Source organism: Numida meleagris, chromosome 2, assembly GCF_002078875.1.
Source record: "Numida meleagris isolate 19003 breed g44 Domestic line chromosome 2, NumMel1.0, whole genome shotgun sequence".
In the NCBI taxonomy this organism is placed as follows: Eukaryota; Metazoa; Chordata; class Aves; order Galliformes; family Numididae; genus Numida; species Numida meleagris.
In genome coordinates this window covers 42,790,568-42,807,184 of record NC_034410.1, presented here as the reverse complement: position 1 = coordinate 42,807,184, position 16,617 = coordinate 42,790,568, and the positions used below count along the sequence as shown (strand labels likewise).

Here is a 16,617-nt window from a genome sequence, read left to right as displayed (position 1 = left end):
ATTATTTGTACAGAAAGCAGGGATCGGGAGTACAGAGAGGGCAGATGGATGGAGTGTAAACAACAGCTTTGTCTAAATCCTCTGGAGCACTTACTGCATGCTCTGTTTTACCCCAGTAAGCTGGATAAAAGCTGATTCAATGACCCTCCAATTAAAAAGGAAGTACTCTCCAAGTATGTGATCTTGACCCCTCAAGCATTTTATTAGCCTACTTCATTTTGATATCTATTTCAGACTGAAAGTAGTGGGACCTTTAACAGAAGAATGCTGCTTGCCTTCTTCAGGGAAAACCAGTAGTTTCTAAGAGCTGAGTAGCTCACTTGTGTTATACTAACTAAAACTGATCTAACACATCACTCTTCAGGCCAAATAAATCGTTTCCCAAGCAAAAAAATCAACTCATTTGCCAGAAGATACCACTCGGTCACCATGATGATTTCCTGTTCTAGAGTAATAAGGAGTTCAGTTACCAATCATTGGGGTTAGGGATCACAGCTCATTTACTATAATATCTGTAGTTTGTTCAGAGAGAAAGCTTTACCCTAAGTTTTATTTACATTGTTACTTCTCCTCTTAGCTGAAATAGCTACTACATTTCAACTGATCTTTAATTTTAACAAACTAATGACAGCTCTTGGTTTTGCTCTGCAGCCCAGCTACAGCTTAAGCTACTGCTTTATCTTGCTGGTTCTCTGAACAGCAGCAACAAGCTTGAAAGGCTCACCACGAATAGGCCAGGATTTCCAAGCAAGGCTTAAGAGAAGGGTGAGCAAAGGGGAATTACTCCAGGTCATGAGCATTTTTGTGCATGAGATTCCCTCTGTGGTTGTGAAAATGACATTCTGTCACTACTGCACGTAACTATTAATTTCTGAGCAGAGTACATGCAAGAATTTTGTGCACTCGGCTCACAGGAGTTGAGCAGATCATCTGCTGAACATTTTAAGCCAAGCAAGTATCAACCAGGCAGATAGTTCCTATGAGGCAATAGGCTGGGGCTACCAGTAAATAGTAGGCACGTGCTCCAAAAGTTCTCCAGTTCCCTCCCCATCACGAAAGTCCAAGTAGCACAGCACTCTGCCTTTGACTTAGAGCTTCCTCCAGAGATTATCAGAACTATGCAGACTTCCCTCTAAGCCTCCTCTCTGTTCACAACAACCTCCTGCAGTAAGAACAGGAAGGAAGATTTTATGATGTGACATAGACCCAAATCTTTTCTTCTTGTTCCCCACTTGCACATCAGTTTTTAAGAGAAAGGACCTGTCTCATTGCTGCTGCTCTGCTTAGCTGAGCTACACTCTCTGCTCCTCCTCAGACCAAATTCTGCTGTGGGACAACAATCAATCTCCTCTTCCAGGAGTCTGCACGACACATTCACATAGCTGATATATGAGTTCAGCCTTTATTCTTCCAGTCTGGTAGTAATGAAACTGTTCTGCTTACATGATTTCTCCTGACTTCAACAGGCTTATCTCAGCATCTTGAGCAACTTGCCACTCTTCTGATTCATCAAAGGTCGAAGAATTACATGTGCTGTTTCTAGGAGAAAAAAAAAAGGAAAGCCATGATTTTCTGAATAGTATGCAGTCAAATATTATCTGGAAGCTTAGGTCTTCCTAAAACAGAAATGATTTAATAGCCATGATGACAAATTACATAATTTTTATTTTGCATATTCTAGTGACAGAACTGCCAGGGCAAAACTGCACTCCTGTTTTGCTAACCACTGTGGAAAATTCAAACAGCTTCTATCCTGGCTTCATGAACTAAGAGCAATACATGCATCCAGGACATCCCTTTAACAGTGTTAAGATAAACTCCCTACTGAGATGCTGTCAGGTTTTAAAGCTTTCATGATAGGTGGAAATCTAGACTTGGGGGGCAGAGACAAGCAGCACAGTCTGGACTCATCTCCTAAACAAACCCTCCCCTGGGATATGACATTTGTCCTGGATTTAATCGGTGAGGCATTTTAAAAATATATTCTCCAGTTCCTTATTCTGACATATGGTACACAAAATGTATTTTCTTATGTAGAATCACTATCGTACGTCTTCTTTTCATACAAGAAATATTGGATGATTCAAACAAATACACTGAAGAAGCTGCTACATGATGATAAAGCTGTGTGCCTCCCACACACCACAGTAAGAGGAAGAATCTCTTATCCACTCCTTACCTCAAAAAGGGCAGATGCACTGGATACACTCTGGAATACCACGAACTATGAATTACAGGGCTGGGGCAGAGATGCAAGCAGCAAAGAGAAGAATGAGTTTGAGAGAGTAAACAGAGCCTCCATGTGGTCATTAGCAGCATCTGTGCATACTGTGTCAGCAGATGCAGTCATATGAGAGCTTAGTGGGTTAAGTGTTTAACCGTAACATCATTACACCGCAACACCATTGGCTGGGACTAGGAAGAATTTACTGTTGTGACTGCTACTAAAACTGCATATTCAACTGCACCCACTGTCTAACACATCTCCTGAACCGATAAAGCACTGTTATCTGTGGCATTCAAGTTTTCTCATTCCTTGAACAGCTTTCCGTGCTTTCCTCTAACATATGGTTTTCTTAACTCCTGTAAAAAAAAAAAAAAGCCAACATACGCTTGTACTGCAGTTCCTTCCTAGATTGCCACTTAACTGCTTTAAACTGTACATTTCTTCACTTACTCACTAGAGGCTCAGGGAGTGCTAAATCTCCTACTTCATCTCTTAAAACCAAGTGCAGTACAATAATAAAGTAAATCCTTCTTCTCTTTATGATATCCCCCTGAGTCCAATGGTCTGTAGCACGTCCAACGTCTGTTAGCACATGTGGAAAATAAAAGAAATGCTGTCTCACGATCTAACTGTTCTTGTCCCCCCCTGACAGTTGCACTTCTTCCTATATGACTTCTTCACGCTAGGTGTCAGCCTGGGGATCATTATGAAGATGCATCACTGCCCAGACTTCTGGTGGATCTGCTGAAAACCAGTTTCTCTTCCTTTTCTTTTAAAAGTGAAATGAATTGGGGCTGATAAGGAGGGAGAACTGAAGCATGGAAAAATCTACAAGAGAACAATTCAGAAAATCTTTGAGACACAAACTGTCAGAGGCTGGAAGAGCATTTTGAAAAACAATATCACTTCATTCTTACCCCATTCTTACGCTTTCCCTTAGGTGTCTACAGCTGGTCACTGTCTCCCAGCTGGATGGTCTAGTATAGCAGGATTGTTCCTATATATGGAAAGCATTTCTCCCAAATTATACTAAAAATGCTGTGACCAACATCATGAAAGACTTTGGGAGTCATAAACAAAAGGACCTTTTCAGAATTCAAACCTGAAAAAAGCTGGTTCAACTTTGACCTTGAAGATTTTCTGTCTCACAAGCACTGGAGCTCTGGCAGCTGCAGCTTAAGTGCCTGAGTGGCCAGCTTCATGTGGCTGAGCAGCAAAAGCTCATAAGCTGTCTGCTGTCAGTAGTGCAACGATTTCAGGAAAGAAATTTAGTTATCCAAAGTCAGAACCTTACTGAGTTATTTGGAAATCAGAAACCTGAAATGCAGAGTGGAAGATACGCAAAGGCCCTCACAGCTGCTTAGCCCAGCAAGCACCTTTGCAAATGTCTCTAATGCCAAGAAAAAAGTGAAGATGTTATCCCGGGATGCATAAATGATTTACTGGGCTTGCTGGTACTTAGCAGGTCAGACCCAACTCAGGCACTCTAAATTAGTTATCCAGCTCATCAAAGAGAAAAGAAAAAAAAATAGTACAGTGAAGTGTTAGAAGAAAGGATGCACCAACAGCTCTTGAAAGAGCATGATTTCGGATGAAGCATGGAGGATATGGAGCTCACTGAGTTTGTAACAGGGTATACAAGAACACTGTGTATGAAGGAGTACATGGGCAGAAGGGGGCAGAGGAGTCATGGCAGACCCATGACATACCTGGGCATGTGAAAGTGACATGCAAACAGCTGAGGAAAAAGAATGAATGGACCTGAAGATCTCCCACTATGTGCTGTAAGTGACCCACATATTGGTACGTAGGAAATTCCAACTATTTCTCAAAATTTTTAGGATTTAAATATGCTACATCCAGTATGAAGAAAAAGCAAAACACACACGCACAAAACACACACACTTCCCTGCCTTAAAACTGGTTGAACACTACACGTAAGACTGAAAGCAACCTGTGCATATAGAGAAAGCAAGCTAGGAAATAATCAGTCAAAGTAAAGGGATGTCTCTGTACACCAAGTGACAACATGCAAAATCTTTCAAGATTTTTTCATCGTGGTGATATGGAAGAGGCTTGGCAAGACTCTGAGATGAAGACAGCTTTCAATCATTAGGCAAATACAGTGTTTGCAAGAAGTTCAGAAAATAGGTTTCAAAATAAGCGACTATCAGAGTGCTTTTCAGTCCCATCCCCAGCAGGAGGCAGCAACAATCATTATCACAATCAGTATTAGAAATACTGGCAAGCCTCTGCCACTGAGATCCTAAATACTGTGTTGTCCAGGGGTCACTGAGTTTACAGCCAGCTCTACATGTAATCCTATCTGATTTCAGCTGTGAGGTATTTGATCTCAAAAACAAGCTGCTTTTCTTCTCAGAAGCAAAAGAAGTATAAAATTAGGTGAAATTGCTCTATTTCCCCCTGCTCAGATATATAAAAATTGTAGCTTTATCAAGAAAAAAAAATTAGCAAAAAATGACTGTTTTGAAAGACAATGCATTTTACAAAATGAAATTTTTGAAGAATATTTGAAAATATTTGAACGATACCTTTACATACGCATGGATATGCATCAAGCTAAAGTACTAACAGTATAGTTTTCAAACCAAGTATTCAGATATCCAGATGGTCTTAGATTCTCTTCATTGCTAATTTATGTAGAAACAGATGTAAAAAAAAAATACTGAAAGCTGTGTTTACTCTAATTTTCTTATGGAGGGAAAAAAAAAAAAATCTCTGCCAGATTGAGCTCCACATTTCCAGTTCTTTTACTTCCCTGTAAGCAGTATCTTTTAAGTATTAAGGAATCCTATAGAGACAGACCAGTTATTTCACACTCAGTTCAATGAAGTGTGTCACAAGAACAGATATTTACTTATTCTCCTCACCTCCTTGTTCTCTTTATAAAGTGTGAACAACCAACAATCCTTGGCAGCCTGCACATTGATTTTAATGGTGACAGCTGACATGGTAGAGCACAGAACTGGGACTACTTCTCTGCACTGTGGAGAATCAGCTGGAGGGCTATGGTAGAGCTGTCTGGATTTACTGGATTTGATGCTGACTACACAAATGGCTCAAAATTATCTTCTGTTATGTAGTGAACATGTGGCTGAGCACAGCAGTGTCTTCTTATGGAGAGGCTGGCTACCTCTACTGAATGGTTAAAAAAGCCCCCAACAAACAAAATTTAGAAGAGTTCCCTCTCCACGAAACAGTGTTTACTCACAGATCTGTCATGCTTTGATCCAGAGAATCTCTATCCATCTGACTTTCACTGTGGAGTGAGTCTGATTCTTGTACTTGGCACAGCTCCTCATCAGTGATTATATCAAACGCTGCATCATCTGGTGGTTTAGAGGCTTCGCCTGCAACTGTGCCATAAAAGGACATTAAAAGAAACATTAGTAATATTAGCTAGTTCAGAAAGCAAAAAGCAATCAAAATCCTTCACAGTAAGACTAGGCCATTCCTCTACCTCTACAGAAGCATTAGGTAACTACTAAGAACTAACTGAAATCCTCAAGCAGACAGACACCCATTTAACATATATGCAGATTTCTGTCAATACCATTCACAAACACAATGATGGGACCAATTTAATCCTGAAAACAGTCCATGAATATGAAGATCCCTGGGACCGGAGGTGCTCATGTGGTTTCTTGGAGAATGTCTAAGAAACCAACTTACTTCTCAGTGGCGTGCAAAAAGCACACTAACCAAGAGCCCTCTCACCTGGTGACACTGGTGACTCCAATGAACCTGGGGATCCTTCCTGGTTGGCACTGGATCCAGAGTCATCTGTACTGTCCACAATCACTCTGGGCTTATTAAAGCAAGCTTTGCAGCACCGCTCCTTCCTCCCACCAGGTTTTGTCACCATATAGTTGTTGCAGCAATAGTAGCAGAAAATGCGGCCACACATTCTAGAAATTATTCAAAACCAGAGGTGTCAGAATAGTACCACACACAGGTGGAACACATTTACATGACACAGCCTGGGGCTTTGTCATAATGGTCTCACTCTCTGGAAAAGCCCAAATGTCATCTCCAAAGCAGAGGTCATGATACAGACCATGCCGCTTTCTGAGCAGTTCACATTTATGAAGTCATCGCCATTTTGTTTTTCAGAATCATTTAGCTCATTAATGGATACTGGTAAAAACACTAGCAAATTTTGCAGGTTTTAGTAGAAATGAGCGATTTGAAAGCTGTTAATAGAAATGACTTCACAATTCACTAATCACTACTGAACGTTCCCTATAGAGACATTCCCAGTAATGTTTCATCCCTCGGTGGACTTGTGTTCTTTCAGGCTCTGACATGTTTTCTATCAATGATGTCGACAAACGAACTATGAATTTTTAAAAGAATTTCATCTGTGTAAATGCTCATAGGGGATTTTGCTTTTGAATAGCATGACAGGGTTCACCAAACTGACCTGCAGTGGTGTCGGCGCACCATCCATGAGAACTCCCTCTGGCAGTCCAGACAATGGTTAACCTCTGTGTCACCCTGCCACTTCTGCTCTGCACTAAGCTTCTGTTGGAACTCCAGAGCATCTGATTTTTGCCACAAAGCATCCTTATCTCTACAGAGAGTTACAGAAACGAAAAGCATATCAATTATTTATGCATGTTTACTATTAACTAACCTCAATTTGAATGCCAGTGAAGCTTCATCACCAAAAATTGCTTTTTCTGTAATTTCTGAGAAACTTTCAGGAATAAAGATAGATCAAGAAACCTACTGAAATTGTTGGGAATGGAGGAAAAAATACATGCCATGCAGAGAACTACATGCTTTTGCAAACAGATAGGAAATTAAGAAGGAGATCATACTGTTGTTATATTTTTGACTTCATTAAGGAAATGCAAAATTTAATCTTCTTATAATCTTGCCTATTACCTGCATTTTCAGATCAGGAATACAAGAGTGAACCATCTAGGCAGTATCCCTTAAAAGCCTAAGCTAGGATTTTAATTTCTGCTTGCTGTTTGTTTTTATGCCAACCTGATAAGTTCTATTAAACGTTCTTCAAGGAACTGTTTTGTTCTTGTCAGGTCATCCAGCTCAGCAAACAACTTCTGGTCGTTGCTATCTTTGTCTGCCGCCACCTTGCTGAGTTTCTCACTGTAATCCAGGGCCTGTTTTTTTGCTTCATCAGCTTCCTTCTGGGTCCTGATCAAATATAAAGGTGATTAAAAATCTTTTTATTAGTTCAGGTTCATTCAAGACTTTCCCATGGAATAAAGGGGAAAAACATGTAGTATCAGTGAAATTGTTCTCAGCATACGTATTTTTTCATAACTAACCCGAATCTCTCCAGTTTTCTGCATCACTGACAGTGCACACAGATCTGTTATCCAGTGATCACAGTCAGCAATCAGTAATTTCTTGGATGCCCTGTTTATTGCAAACATTACAATGGCTGCTACACTGGGAATAAAATTACTGTCCTTTGAAACTAACGTCACTAGTAGCTGCAAGCTGAGCTAAAGAGGCAAAGTCCTATAGACACAGGCTGTCTAGCATTTGCAGGTTGCACTCAAAAAAGCGTTTAACACATACCCCTCTATAGCCTTCGTGTTCACAAAAGGAAAGCAAAACAGTTTCTCGGGATATTGTTCAAACACAGAGTAACTAAAACCCATAAGGTTATGAAACCTCAGTTAGCTGCACAGCCAGTGATGAGAAGTATCACCAGAAAGCTTTGCAGACTGTGGCTTGATGATATCCTAAGTTGAGTACTTAGTCCTAGCAATGGATCAAAAACGCTTCAGCAATGCAACACAAAGGGCTCGGCTAGTCTGAACAAACTCAGCCAGTTCAGTTGAATTCAAATATTTTGCTGAGTTTTGTATTGACAACTTCCATCATAGATAAGAATCACCAGCCTTCCCATAAAAATAGATGATATCAATATAAAAATGTAGAAATACATAGGCTTTTGTTAACCTATCAGTATTTATGACTTAAGATCTATTTTGGACTGCCAGATGATCTACATCACACTGATTCACATTCCAGTCCTTGGAAAAGTAGCCTGCGTTAGATGATTAAAACAAAGAAAGTTGTCAAGATATGACATGCAGGATGTGGTCCCATTTAAATAATTTTTACTGTGCCCCAGAAGCATCATGGAAAGGAGAGAAAAACAAACTGCCAAAAAATTGCTAATTTTCCATTTCTTCTTTAAAAAAAAAAAAAAAGTTTTCTGAATTTTATTACTAAACTACAAGGTAAAAGATTGTGAAATTGTAAATTCATAAAGGAAGAGAGACAATAAATTTACATCATTCGCTGAATTAACCAAGTAATAAAACCTAAACCTTGCATTCAAGTGCGCTGTACAATTTGTGTGTTTCTTGTCTGAAGTGTCAATTTGATATTACCCAAAGAGCCCACGCATTATTTCCCCTATATAAAACCTGGGGTATGTAATATACCACAACAATTGTCAATACGCTTTGCTTATCAGCCCCTTACTTGGCTTTCAGTTAATGACCTGTGTAAAAGAACCCAAACTCCCACCTTTTCAAGAGTTCTCTCAGAGATGTCACCTCCTCTTCCTTCTGCAGCCGAGCAGATTGTAATTCAGACAGCTGCTCTCTTGCTTCATCCAGCTTTCTAGACAAACTTGTGTTTTCAGCCTAGAGAAATATTTTTTATTTACTGACATATGAAAACAACACTTTACCAAGCACTGGACAGTTACCAAGACACCCAAGTAATGCTTTGAAAGAGAGAGTAAAAGCCAAACCACCAATTAAGATATTATGGCAAACAAATTATTTGTGTACTAGTGATTGCTTATTTCTGTCACACTGAATAAGGGATAAACTCAAAAGTAAGACAGTTCTAAGCAGTGCCTGTAATTTTTACTATTCTGTCATTTCAGCTTTTGTCTCCATATCAAGGAAAATCTCTCAACGATAATGGTTAAAAATAAGCCGTTATTAAGTTTTTTTCACCACCCAGAAGTGAAAAAAAAAAGGGGAAAAGTGCTTATTTTTTGCCCTGTTCATTAAAGCTATATGGAAACTGAAGGACAATAAAAACAAGAACTTATTTCATGGCCAGCCTCTGCAGACAGAACTGTCAAACCGAGTCCTCAGGACACGTATCAACACAGCACTGTGTCACTGTGTAGGTTCATGTATATTTGCCAGTAGGCATGGCCAGGTTCAGTGACCTTTATTTTCTTCTTTCCCAATCCCTTGCTCACACCTCAGCATGACACTCCCATTCCAACTGTTCGATATGTGCATTACAAAAATCCCGTTTTTTTTTTTGTTGTTGTTTTTTTTTTTCCAGCTGGGCTACTTATCAGTCAGATCAATTCTCTGATGCAGCGCTCCTTGCAGCCTGCAAACTGTTGGATCCAAATGTGTGGCTGTGTGGAGTGGGTGTAAGACAGATACCTTCCAATCCTGCATCCCCCGTTTAACTAATATGCACGTGCTCAGGTCTTATATGAAACCTGACTAGCTTTAAAAGCAGGACAAGTCCTAAGTGCCATTGTGATTTTAATAATTTCCATTTCCATGGATAACTTTAGGCTGCCACACCTGTATTTATTCAAGGACATTCTTAGACTCACAGCCATTATGATGCCTTCCTTTTCCCTTTTTATCACTGATGCATGCTGACACAAAAATCTCTGTCTTTGCTTAATCAGATCAAGCACCTACTTGTAAACCTGCAATCTGTTCTTCTGTAGCATGCTGTTGTCGCTTCTGCTCCTCAAGTTGCTCTCTTAGTTTTCCACACTCTTCACTGGCAGCCTAGCAGAGAGATAGAGCGAGAAGTTAGCATTCCTCTAGCTGCTCCCACTTCACCTATCAAATTTCCAATCCTGAATCATGAGCACTCTTACTGCCATGTATGATATAAAAGCAATACTCATGAAATACAGCTAAAGAGAAACTCAACTTATGGATTCAGGAATCCTCTGCGGTCATAGACTCGCTGTAGTTTAATGTTACCTGCTATGGGCTATTACAGCTGTCAACAAAAAGAAGCCTCAGCTTACTTGGCCTCAAAAGATTGAGGTAGCCCAAATAGTACTCATGAATCTATGATTCTATATTGAGGTTTAAGAAGAGCTTATGAAAAAGAAACATAAATGAATGTACACTATTTTCTCAAACTTGTGGGATTTCTGGATGGTACCAGTGGCATGCATAAAGCCCAGATTAACTGATTAATCTTAGACGCTATCTCAGAATGGCAGAACAAACACAATAAAGTCTTTAACCATCAGGCATATCATTTCACATATGCAAGGTCAACTCATGATTTTATGGAAGAATAACTTAGTCTTCCTGGCTGCTACCTTGAGCAGCTGAACACAAAAACAGATGAGGGAATATCTGCACATTATACAAAGAGTTTTTTTACCTCCACACCAGCCTAGCTCATGCATGTTGAGACATTTTTAGATTCCCAGGCTAAGGCTAGTCGCACGCTAGTCTCAGAGCCTGACCAACATAAACCTTAGGATTTCACCGAGTTACTTCTGTAGCAGATGGTAAAGCAGGGGAAATTCTGCACAGCTCCTTCAGCTGTAATAATCACATTAATTTACCTTGAATTTTGTCTGATAATTTAGAATCTCTGTGCTCATTTGAAATTTTATGGCAGATAGCTCTTCTTGGCTGGTCTCCTGAAAGTTCTGTGCCTGTTTCTTTGCTGTCTCCAGCTGTGCTTGCAGACTTGGGACAGCTGAGACACATATCTGAGCCTCCTCTAGTTTCTCTTGTAGGCTCTTGTTCTCCTGTCTGAGATTAAAGATGTCATGCTTCAGCTCCTCCTGTTGCACTGCTGCCTGTTCTTCCAGTTCTTTGAGCCTCTCTTTGGCCTGGGCTAACTGCTCTTCTGCATCCATCTTTTCAGAGGATAAGGCACAAATCTGAATACCAAGTTCAGCCATATCTGTGTTGGTCCTGTGGAGGAGATCTTTGTTTTCTACATTTTCCATTCTAGCATCTTCCAAGTACTGCTTAACTTTGGAGAGTTCTTCCTTTAGACTCAGCAAATTATTTTCCAGCTCTGTTTTTTGAAGGGCTACAGTCTCCTGCTCTCCTTTCAGCACTTCTTCTCTTTCTTTGTATTGCACCAGTTCTTGCACATGGTTTCTGTTGAGAGACTCTGTTTGCTCTTTCAGCTGCTCGACAAGCACCTTCTGCTCCCCTAAGACAGACTCTGTGATTGCCAGCTCACTTTTCAACTGCTCTCTCTCATCAGTGGTCTGCTGAAGCTTGACTCGCAGGTCAAGGACTTCTGCTTGCAGCCTAGACACTTCATCTCGGTTGACTTGAAGCTGCTCTTCACTTATGGTAAGCCTGGAGGCCAGCTCTTTTGCCTTTTTCTCCAGAGAAGCTGCCTGCTCTAGTTGGTGCGTTTCCACTGATTCCTTTTCCGATGTGAGGGATTCAATAAGCTTTGTCTGTTGAAGGCATGTATTTTCAGCACTGAGCTTTTCTACCTCAAGAGTCTCCGCTTTCTTCCTATGTCTTTCAGCTTCGGCTCTTAGCTGCTCACATTGGCACTCCATGCCTTGTAGTTGTACTTCCTTCTCTGCAAGCTGTGACTGGAGTGACTCTTTGCTCTCCTTCAAGGTGTTTAAGCTTTTTTCCACTTGTAAACTATGTTGTTTGGCACTCTTCAGCTGTCCTTCAAGTGAGGCATAAGATTCCTTGGTGGTCTCTTCTCTTTCCTTTAGTTCTCTGTAGTCCGAATGCAGAGCGTCTAACTTCTCTTCCAGAATTTGGCTTTGTGTCCTGGCATTCTGCAAATCTTCATCAAGCTGTTTGTTCTGGCTTCGGAGCTTCTTCTCTTTTTCATCAACTGACACAAGGGCATCATCTATCTCACTCTGAAGCTGTTTCTCAGAGGCCCTCAGCCTGGCCACATCGGCTTCCAGGGAAGCTTTAGAGGCTTTCAGATTTTTCAGCTTCTCTTCCATCTTCTTCTTGGACTGCTGCAAGTCTGCATTCTCAGTTTTCAGCTTCCTGCTCTCCTCACTCATTTCATTCACTACAGAGTTCAGCTGCTCCATCTGCTCCTCCAGCTCCTTGACTTTCTGGCTGAGATACTCTTTCTCAGACAAGAGCTTCTGCTTTTGTTCCTCAAGGCTACACACAGTCTCACTCACCTTTTTTACGTGACCCTCCTGTTGTTCAAGTTTTTCTGCCTGTGACTGGGCTTCCTCCTTAAGTGCTTCTTCCATCTTACCATACTCCTCCTCAAGTTTCTTTTTTTCTTTCCTTGCCTCCTCAAGATCTTTTTCCAGTGACCCCACCTGAGCCAGCGACCCCATTACCTGGGTCTGGAGCTCAGCCATCTCCCTTCCTTTCAGGGTCAGGGCCTTCTGAAGTGCATCCATTTCCTTTTCCATGGTTTCCAGGCTCCTCAGAAGCTTTTCACTCTCTTCTTTGGAATCCGCAGCAAGGCAATTATATCTGGACTCCAGTTCCTTCTGTGCCTCTTCTTTCAGCTGCAGCTGCTCTCTTGCGGTTTTCAGCTGAGATGTACGTTCATCACTGAGTCTTTGCATATCTGCCTTTTCCTTTTCAGTCTGCTGAAGCTTCTCTAACAGCACCTGTATCTGTAGGGCAGAGTCACATTGGGCTGTAGCTTGCTGTCCTTTTCCCTCCAAGGCAGCATCAACTTTTGCAAGGAGGTTGAGATTCTTCTGTTCTGTGGAACTTAGCTTTGCTTTAAGCTCATCAATGCAAAGCTCCTTCATAGCAACTAAAGCCCTAGAGGCCTCCAGCTCCTGATTCAACAGCTGCAGTTTTGAGGCACAGTCCTCCTTACTGGTTGCCAACTGTGCCAGCTTTGTTGAATATTCCTTCTGCTGCTCCACGGCATTCAGTTCCAGTGATTGAAGGCACTTCTGCAGGTCATGAACAGTGCTTTGAGTGGAGTGTGAAACCTCACACTGCTTCTGTAACTCTGTGATCATCTTTGTCAGCCGGGAGTTCTCCTCACTGTAGTTATTGCTCTTTTCTTTTTCCAGCTGCAATTGCTCTTTCTGAAAGCTGACAGCTGCCTGGAGCTCCTGGTTTTCCATTTCTAGCTGGTGAATACTTCTCTGAAGTTCCTTCTGCCTCAGCTCAGCCTGGTCAAGTTCTACACGCATCTCTTCAAAGCCCTCAAAGTGTTCAACGTTTAGTGAGTTATTTGCATCAGGGCTGGAGGGAAACTCTGGAGCCTACACAAGCAGAATGTGAAAAAGATATTTTAATACTTGAATAAGCACTGCATTTTTCAAAGAAAAAGACTCAAACATTTCAGAAATCGGGATGGCTTAACTTTTTGGTTTTGTTTATTGGGGATGACAAGAACATTGAGAAGACATTGTCAGAATAAAAAAAAGTAACTCAGAATTTGAATTTGTAATATCCTCCCTGACTAAAGAGTTTACAGGCATTGTTATAGTATATAGTAACTTAACATTCAAACACCTAATTTTTTCAAATTATTCCAATTTGTTAGTGTCAGTTAAGTTTGTAATGAAGATTTAACCCAGCAAAAAAAATGTAGACCCACCAGCTTCAAGAAGAATTACAAATGCCATGTTCATGTGAGAGCAAATTCAGGTTCTTAATGCACAGTGACCTTGTGTGTTGGATTCATACTACTACAAGACATCAACTTATAGGAGAAGAGGCATGTTTTCACACAAAATAAATGAAAACATACATATCTTTACGTTGCCTCCTGAATATATCTATTTTTTTTCCTCTACAAGATTATTATGCAGTTGAATCAGCTACTGGACTGATTTTAATTTGCTTTTAATTAAGGAACTCTTTTTGTAGATTACCATTATGAGTCATAATCGTCACAAAACTTCCAAGTTCTTTGGGATTATACCATTATTTAAAGATTTCCTTTGCCACACAAACATTTAGTTGTATTTTGCTTACCTGCAAGTAATTGCTCACTAAACTGCTCATGCTGGAACTGCGACTTGGAGGCTTCCATAAGTATGCTGAAGATCCAAGTGAGGACAGTGTCCTCCTGTTGATCACACAGAGAAACAATATGTAAGAGAAAACTAAAGACGTACATACATGTCTTTCTACTGCTATGTGTAAGATTTATCTAGTTATAACAACCACTCACAACTGTACGTGTTGTCTAGGCCAACAACCACTGAAGTTGATGGCAAACAAAACAGGGATGTCAAAAGCACACAGAAAGGATTACGAGGTTGGTAGCTGTGGCTTCCCATATTCACATGAATCAGTGCAACTTAGCTTTAAGAAATTCTACTACTGTGTGGTGCATGCTCAACCAGATGGTGGCAGCACGCAGCCCTGGAAAACATCCACTGATAGGCATGGATCTGGATCAGAGCTACACATTTTTGTACTTTCCACTGGTCTGGAAAAAAGACCAGTTCGGTCATTGACTAATTACATGGACAAAGCGTATACCTGCTCTAACACATATTTCCTACATTTAAAAGCAGGAGGTTATGCCCTTGTTGACAATGTTTTGCTATCTTACCTGGCAAATGCTGGCCAAGCAGCATCTAAATCATAGCCTCGTGATGCCAAGTCAAACTGAACATCCGTGAGCTCATAGAGTTGACCCACAATGTCAGAACTCATTTTGGGATTCAGAAATGGGCTTCTTGCATAGTACCAGTCACTTCAAAACAAAACAAAAAACCAGAAGTAGTATTCATTCATACGTAAAAAAGAAGCAGTTTCACTTGCAAAAAAAAACAAAACAGAATTGTTCAGTCTTTCCCGGAAAAAAAACTTGGCATGATACTTTAAATATAAACTGAAAGCAACCAATATCATATCCCTTTTGTATGAATGAAAACAAACAGATTCATTGGAGTTCACAGAAATATCCTTAAAGGAGTCCCTGCACTAAACATTTCTTGCTCTAGTGCTTGGGCAAAACACTGGCAAGACAAAATACTTGCTATACACTGAATAATCACACACTAAATACATAAAGCACACACTTAATATGTCAAGGACAAAGGACAGAAAACAGCAAGCAGAGTTACATACACTGTGCAAAGAGTTGGCTTTTTCTAAAAGGCTTGCTAGTGCCCTTTTCAATTAACTGTAAGCTGTCTTTGGTGTTTGTTGACTGGAGCAAGCTGTTCTTCTCTCTGACAAGCCAGGAATATGTGCAAATGCTTCCTGAGGCTTTGTGCAACACTAGCACATTAATCCTCCCTTACGATATACAGCACAGAAGCTTTTTATAAGCTTCAACGCTTATAAAAAAGTCACCTTCAAAACCCACATATAGATGCATCTACACCACCCACTTCACATGCATTCAGCAGTAACAACTTTCAATAGTTACAAGTCTAAGATAAGTATGAGCCAGTGACCCAGGCCAGAAGGTCTATTATCCTTTGTATCCTATTACCAGTTCTGTAAGCCAACCATTTGGAATGGTTTCAGTTTCTTTCAATAGCTACTGGGTCATGCTGCTTGTTCACAGTGAACAAACTGTTATTAGTTAGTGAGGTACTTTTCCATTCACCTGGTCACCTTGGTGTTCATAAAACACTGCTGCAAGGTATCTGCAAGCCTTTGATGAACGAGGGAGTAACGCAGAAATGCTCTTCCTTTCCCAAGAGATGTTCGTAGCTGGAAGAGAGAAACCACAGCAAAAAACATCTAAGTATTGTTTGCAATCACGTAGAGAGGCATGACGAGGACAGTCTAGATACATACATACATACACAAAAAAGACATAACAAACTGCTAGCTGTAAAGGGAGTAATAAGAACTGCCACTGAGAGACACCATCTCCCAGTACTGTCATTGGGACAAATCTCTTTTGAATGACAAATTTATATCTATAGTCAGCTGTTGTCCATTTTATAATAAAAAACATCACAAGATCAACAAAATCTTCTAATATACCAAGCACATGAGTACAGACTATGCTAAGGGCAATTCCTGATATAAGGCAAAATCTCAGTGTGCCCAGCAAAACTGGAAGTGACTGCTTAAGTAATTTAAGGTATGTATAGCCACAGCTGGAAGAGCTTTAGGGCCAGTCTAGTCATAGAACAAAGATGCATATACCCATGGACACAGTGACCCCCCAAATGCAAAAATCCTTTCTTAATACTTAGACCTTAAATTGATAAGATCTAATTTGTCAGACCAAGAACAGCTGCATTTAGTGAATCTGAAGAAGAGTAAGAAAAAAAAAACCCAAAACTAAACCCCAATAATAAGATTTTTGTCTTGTTCATGTGAGCTTACCCAAAGGAATAATGCCAACCATCCTGAGCCATTACATCATGATTTTTGACATGAAGAAGAAAGCTGAGTTGGAAGATGAAACTCTGCTTTCAGTCATTCCTCTGTAACTCTGCTGACCAA

At 40.5% G+C, this 16,617-nt stretch overlaps 1 protein-coding gene across 4 annotated transcripts in view; it reads right to left on the bottom strand.

The window, feature by feature from the left end:
- FYCO1 (FYVE and coiled-coil domain containing 1) overlaps positions 1 to 16,617 on the bottom strand; it is a 34,540-nt gene that overhangs the window by 5,716 nt on the left and 12,207 nt on the right. For 3 of the 4 annotated variants that reach the window (XM_021386885.1, XM_021386886.1, XM_021386887.1), the window contains exons 5-16: positions 15,764 to 15,870; positions 14,756 to 14,899; positions 14,170 to 14,263; positions 10,821 to 13,451; positions 9,925 to 10,017; positions 8,765 to 8,883; positions 7,244 to 7,411; positions 6,672 to 6,821; positions 5,966 to 6,156; positions 5,460 to 5,604; positions 2,180 to 2,239; positions 1,444 to 1,539 (exon numbers count right to left, since the gene is read on the bottom strand). In XM_021386885.1, the coding sequence (XP_021242560.1) occupies positions 1,444 to 1,539; positions 2,180 to 2,239; positions 5,460 to 5,604; positions 5,966 to 6,156; positions 6,672 to 6,821; positions 7,244 to 7,411; positions 8,765 to 8,883; positions 9,925 to 10,017; positions 10,821 to 13,451; positions 14,170 to 14,263; positions 14,756 to 14,899; positions 15,764 to 15,870 (3,998 nt within the window). The remainder of the gene's footprint in view (positions 1 to 1,443; positions 1,540 to 2,179; positions 2,240 to 5,459; positions 5,605 to 5,965; positions 6,157 to 6,671; positions 6,822 to 7,243; positions 7,412 to 8,764; positions 8,884 to 9,924; positions 10,018 to 10,820; positions 13,452 to 14,169; positions 14,264 to 14,755; positions 14,900 to 15,763; positions 15,871 to 16,617) is intronic. The other variant, XM_021386888.1, reaches the window with a different exon arrangement.